This window comes from Aphanomyces invadans (assembly GCF_000520115.1).
Source record: "Aphanomyces invadans strain NJM9701 unplaced genomic scaffold supercont1.81, whole genome shotgun sequence".
Taxonomy (NCBI): domain Eukaryota; phylum Oomycota; class Saprolegniomycetes; order Saprolegniales; family Verrucalvaceae; genus Aphanomyces; species Aphanomyces invadans.
In genome coordinates, this window is record NW_008580226.1 from 22,910 (window position 1) to 29,131 (window position 6,222).

At 57.6% G+C, this 6,222-nt stretch overlaps 2 protein-coding genes across 2 annotated transcripts; both read left to right on the forward strand.

The window, feature by feature from the left end:
• Nucleotides 1-3,028: 3,028 nt before the first annotated feature.
• H310_14682 (hypothetical protein) lies at nucleotides 3,029-4,344 on the forward strand (the record flags this gene model as incomplete). Its single annotated transcript, XM_008882585.1, has 2 exons — nucleotides 3,029-3,238; nucleotides 3,289-4,344. The coding sequence occupies 2 exons, from the start codon at nucleotides 3,029-3,031 to the stop codon at nucleotides 4,342-4,344; spliced, it is 1,266 nt and encodes a 421-aa protein (XP_008880807.1).
• A 1,130-nt stretch (nucleotides 4,345-5,474) lies between these two features.
• H310_14683 (hypothetical protein) lies at nucleotides 5,475-6,165 on the forward strand (the record flags this gene model as incomplete). The annotated part of the gene is made up of 2 exons (XM_008882586.1): nucleotides 5,475-6,092; nucleotides 6,118-6,165. The coding sequence occupies 2 exons, from the start codon at nucleotides 5,475-5,477 to the stop codon at nucleotides 6,163-6,165; spliced, it is 666 nt and encodes a 221-aa protein (XP_008880808.1).
• Nucleotides 6,166-6,222: the final 57 nt, after the last annotated feature.

The window sequence follows — 6,222 nt, forward strand, 5'->3', positions numbered from 1 at the left end:
GGGTGCTCACCAGGAGCTAGGTAGAACGTTTTCTTCACACGTGTGGCAAAAAACCACTTCTCGTCGATATGGACAACATTCATCATGTCGTCGAACGAGTACCCCCCACAACCATCGGCCTTGACGGAGTCAAGAGCCCACTTCAGTCGCGCTGCCTTGTTTGCTTGGGTAAGAGCGGGCTTCACCACACTCGAGTACTTCACAAATGCACCCGCCTTGTAGTAGCGGTGGAAGGTAGCGCGAGGAATGTTAAGAGCCATGACAATTGAACGAAAGGTCGTCCGGCGAATCTTGGGTACAGCTCTGAGGCGTTCGGTAAGGTTGGTGTGCAACTTCTTTCGTCCAGCATTCCCTTTTAACCTTGAATTCGTGTTACCACAGTACTGATGCTTGTCGTCAACTCCAGCCGAAGCCCGGAGCCACACACGTCGAACTGTGCTTCGGGCAACACCAAATGCTTCTGCAACCTTGACGATGGCCCCACGAGGAAGCTTACCATTGATAAGGAGCGGTAGGAGTCTGTGTACTATGGCTTGACGGTCAATGTTTGAAAGGTTGGGTTTGCGTTCACCGCACATTGCAAGGCGAAAAGTGTTTTTTCGCGCGTAACTCAGTCAGGAATCAAACCTTTCGCGCGCGAAAGGTTGTAAACAATGCGGCCAATCAGCGCGGTGATTGTGAGCTAAAATTAAGGCAAAACGGAGTAAAAATGGCTGAGTTCAAGGATTTTTGTGTATTTATTGCTCTTTTACTTGTATTCGGATAATGTATTTCAATATCCGGACCTGGATATTTTTTATGAGATTGAGTATAGGTCTTTTGTCCTCTCCTATCTCTTTGGATTGGTGGAATATTCCTCCGCTACAGCGTTCATTGGATACCTCTTGCTTTCCTTTTAAAATGATATATCAATGTTCTATACATTCTTGTAATGTAGGTTCATTTTTGGAGTGCCGACTTTGGAGCAATATTAGTGGGACAGAGTAGTACTAGTATTGTGTGGAAAATGACACGAACGAAACGAAATAGTCCAATATACGTTGTGGACAATTCGTTGGTGCTTCCTATTTTGAACGGTCGTTGGGTTGAACTCGCGAGATCGGCACCGCCATGGGCGTGACGGCATCTCGCCAGGAAGCAATCGTGCCTTCTTCCTCATTTCGTGCTCAAGGGATGCGGTGTCCAAGGCATTGCGCAAACGCGGCTGATGCCAACGTATGTTGTGATGCGGGCTATCATGCTGGCCGAGTGTGTGGGAGGGTACGTCGTTGACAGCCGTCATGGTCGACGCCATGCACTTGGCCACGGATGTACTGGGTTTTGTTGTCTCCCTCGTTCCGATTTGACTGTCGCAGCGCCCCCGCATGATAACTAGCCTCCTTCCTAGTCGCCCCATGCTATTGAATGCTGTCGAATCGGCCACTACGGATGCACCATCGCGTTGAAGTTGTGGGCGTGTCGAGAACCATAGCGTCCCTCTGAATCCCCCTCCCCGGGAGCTTGCACGACGGTGCCGTCGTGCGCCTTCATCACGTCTTGACGACGACTCGAGTTGCAGCCGACGAAGAGGTCGTTTGCATGTTGATGCCTGCTAGTTTTGGCTGCACTCGTTCTAATGCTGTTCATCCTGGGGCACGAACTCCACGCCCATAGCCTTGGCGGGCGCAGCCACAGGCACTCTAACCACGATCTCCGCCCCTCGAATGCAGCCATGCGCACGCGCCGCGCGAAGATGATCTTGAACACACTGGGGTTCCCAACGGCGGTGGCGACGACTCGGCCTCCTCTCAACTGGATATTCAGCGGGGGGCGACTGCACGATAAGGTCGAAACCTGGGCCTCCGAGCCGCGAACTGCCTCGGTGCCTTTCTGCAAACACCTTCGGCGTGTTGGCGGCCGGTGCCGCCGTCATGGCACGATATCGACCCCATGCTTCCATGCACGGCATCATCATGGAAGCGTCGCCGGGTCACATGGATCCGAACGAAGTCGACTCGTTCCTGCACTCGCTCAAGCATGTCCAGAGCACGCAAACGACCTCTGCATGTGGCCGGTTGCGTCCTCCATGCCCTCAGCGTCCACATCGTCATGGTGTTGGCTGCGCAGGGCAGCCACACGTTGGTCGCGAACATCACATGCACACACACGGTCCACGGCCTTGGCTTTGCCGCAATTCCAATTGACAGCAAACGGATGGCCGTGCACCTTGCCGACAGTGAAGATTGGAACTTGACGGCTCCCATGGCGAGGTGTAAGCGGTGGGGACGGATCCACCGTGTCCTGCCTCGGGTGGGCGATGTACGACTCAAATCGAACCGAGCACTGTTCTAGGAGCTACCACATTGCTGTACCTCTGTGGCGTACCAGCAGAGACGATGTGCCGAAGTGATGGGAAGGGAAGGGACGGAGCGGGGGAAGTGGACGGGGGACGTCGGGACGCGCGCTGAGCCGAACGCATGCAACATGAACAAGGTGGCGGGGTAGAGTGCTCGACTCCAGCCAGAGTTGCTGCCAAGCGGCGCGCTTGTGGCGTTTCCACGCTGCACGATCTTGACGTGTCCGGGATCGTCGACCTGTCGGTCGGCAAGACGGCAAGCCGAGCCATCCCTCGCACGTGTTTCAACCGCATGAGCTTGCCAGCCCGACCGTACGGCTTCAGCCCATCGCCGTCGACCGCGGCGAGAACGTGCCGTCCTCTGCAAATGACGGAGACGCAACCTGATCGTGCCATGCCTGTGTTCATGACGGTATATGGTTCTTTTGCAGTACAATGGGTCGACTATGATCAAAGCGTGTAGGAGAGAAGCCCCCTTACGTGGGGGGTGGGCACACGTGTGGGCGGAAGGCGCACGATGACTCCAGCCGTCCACATCGCCACGTTCGTCCCTTGGAGGGTGCATGCGGTTCTGGTTGAAGTTGGAGAATGGCTCCATGCCAAAGTGCAAACTCGACATTGCACTTTGAAACGGCGCGACAGACCGACAACACGGTCGACCCGAGTCAGGTCACTTTTCGTTTGAAGCGTGTCATGGCAGCGTCGTCATGCACCGAGGCGTCGGCGCAATCGCGGCTCTTGGCGACGTGTGCCGTCGCGGTCATGGTGATGTTGGCCGAGTTCGTCGGCGGGTACGTCGCTGACAGCCTGGCGATCATGTCGGACGCCGCGCATATGGGCACCGACGTCCTGGGCCTTGTCGTTTCGCTCGTCGCTGTTCGCCTGGTGCGATGTCCACGAACGGTACTACCAGCGTCGTTGTTCGTACGTGGCATCACGACGGACTTGTCTAGGCCACGATGCCATTTGGATACAAGCGAGCTGAAGTCGTAGGCGCCCTTGCAAGCATCGTGTTTCTTTGGGTCGTCACCGGGTGCTTGGTTTACAGTGCCGTTCGGCGCATGCACCATGTTCTGGCGACTCCAGACGCAATGGACAACGAAGCAGTCGACGGCAAGCTCATGTTTGTGGTTGCTGCCATTGCTCTGACTGCAAATGTCGCTATGTTGTTTATCCTGGGGCACGAACACCACGGCCATTCGCACGGGGGGCATGGCCATGGAGATGCCAAGCACGGCCATTGCCACGGCGGTGCAGGTCACTGCCATGGGGACGGTGACCACGGGCGCAGCCATTGCCATTCTCATGCTCGATGGGACCACGGGCGGCACAGCGCCAGCCCCGTTCTGCCTGACGACAACGGGGACTGCCGCGCCTCCATTGAACATCACAAGCACGGCACCACGTCGAGCGACGTGAAAGACTTGCCGAACGAGCTAGGGACTCCCCAAGTGCAATATCAAGCGTGCGCGGATGCCCCCGACCATGATGGAGTCGACAACTTAAACCTTCGAGCCGCCTACATCCACATCCTCGGCGACTTTCTTCAAAACATCGGCGTGTTGGTGGCCGGCGCCGTTATCTGGTGGCGCCCGTCCTGGCACGTCGTCGACCCCATCCTCACATGCGTCTTTGGCGGGATCGTTGTCTGCACCACATTTGGCATCTTGCGGACGTCCATCAGCATCATCATGGAAGCGTCGCCGAGTCACATGGATCCGAACGAAGTCGACGCGTTCCTGCACTCGCTCCAGCCGGTCCAAAGCACTCACGACCTCCGCGTGTGGTCGATTGGGTCGTCTACGTATGCACTCTGCGTCCACGTCGTCGTGCGCGCTCCAGTAGCGGGCAATGTCCCTGGAGACGGCGGCGCCGTCGTCGCTGCAATCTCGCGTGACTTGCAACGCCGGTACCACGGCCTGGACTTTACAACGATTCAAGTCGAAGACGAAGCGTGCGCATGCATCTCGGGGACGTTGTGCGCAGAAGATGCGAGGGGCGCAGTCTAGAATGTCTAAGATAACCTGAGATTCATCGCTTGGAAGAGTTCGTGCTAGCACGACGTGCTTGGGGCCACATCCCCTTGCATTCCCGAGCCCGTCCTTCGTGCTTCAGCAGAGGGCGAAGTCGTCGCAAGGAAGCAGTTGGGCCGTGCGCTCGCTATCACTGGCCCCTAAAGTGTTGGATACATGTGAACTGGGCGTCATGACGCATCATTGCCTTCTTTCCGCGAGGCACAGCCCCCCGCTCCGCCCCATTCCCTTCCTTTGTAAAATTACCGAGCGATGCTTGCCATGGCGAACACGCAGCATTCGCGACAGACGTGTCAATAGCACGGCAGCGACATGCAAACGGCGCGGGATCGGCATGTGTGCCAAGAGCACCTCGGAAAAAACGCCAGTGGCATCTGGAACGACGCCGACGCCGTTGCAGAGCGTCCCCCCCCCCGCCACACGCGCGAATCCACCTCGTCGTCACGCTTTCATGGAATCAAGCACGTGCAACAACTTTGTGCGAGGCCGTCACGAGCGATCGCAGGTCGTCGTCGCCACATTCTCGACACTTCAACTGAACCACGTGTCGAGGCGATACAGGGCCAAAGCCACGTGCACATGAAGTTACCATGTTGGGGAACGAACGATGGGGGACGGGCGAGCGATGTCGCTACGTGCCGACGCCGCTCGGTCTCACTCGTCGGGACTGCATATACCAGTTGGGGGACGATGGGTGTGTGGCGCGCCATGCTCGTGTGTGTGACCGACCCGATCGACCACGCTGCTTCAAGCTATCCATGACGTGCGCTTGGGCGGTGCGAGGGCGGCATGTGGAGGGTGCAAATTGCCCGGTCGCGATCGTGCCGTCTGTGGCATCGCCATGCTATTCTCGCGAGACAGACCACCGCAACAACCCGTCGTGTCATCGACGTGATGGGGTGATGAGTGGAATTTCACGAACGTTAAACTCAAGGGTGGAATTGCACGCACGTTAAACTCAATCCACGCGGCAGTTTGCCCGACTAAAACGCACGTTTAAAGGCCGTTTGGGCACGGACACGTTGGGTCGCCATGGGTTTTGACGCCGTGGGAATTAATGACACGAACGCCAGTGACGTCGGTGGTCACTTCAAAATCCGCACGCGATGGCTCCGCAACGAAGTACGACCACTGCACCGGCGACACCGTCGCCCGCCGCGCGGTCCCCGCCGCCGTATTCGGCCATCCGAGGGTCGCCGACACCGACTTTTTCGTGGAGCGACGTCGTGTGGGGGAACGTGGTCGTGATGACAGCATGGCACGTGGGAGCAGCGTACGGCGCGTTCTACGTGATGCCCGAGGCGTCGTGGGGGGCGATTCTCGTGCTGTGGGTGAGCTTTTGGTTCTGGTCGGCGCTGGGTGTGACGGCGGGCTCGCACCGGTTGTGGTCGCACCGGTCGTACAAGGCCAAGTTGCCGCTCCAGGTTTTCCTCATGCTCTTGAGCAGCATGGCGTACCAAAACAGCATCTTCGAGTGGTCTCGAGACCACCGCGTGCACCACAAAGGATCGGACACGACCGCAGACCCGCACAACTCGAACCGGGGCTTCTTCTTTGCCCACATGGGGTGGCTGCTCATGCGCAAACATCCCGACGTGTTCAAGGAAAGCAAAAAGATCAACAACACCGACCTCGAAACGGACCCGATCGTCCAGTTCCAGAAGCGACACTACCAACTCATTGCGCTCAGCATGTGCTACGGATTCCCCACCGTCGTGGGCTACGTCTGCTTTGACTCGGCGTGGCAAGGCTTTTGGATCGGCGGCGTCTTCCGCCACGTGTGGCTCCTTCACATGACGTGGTGTGTCAACAGCGTCGCCCACTTCTTTGGGTACAAGCCGTACGACCGCAACA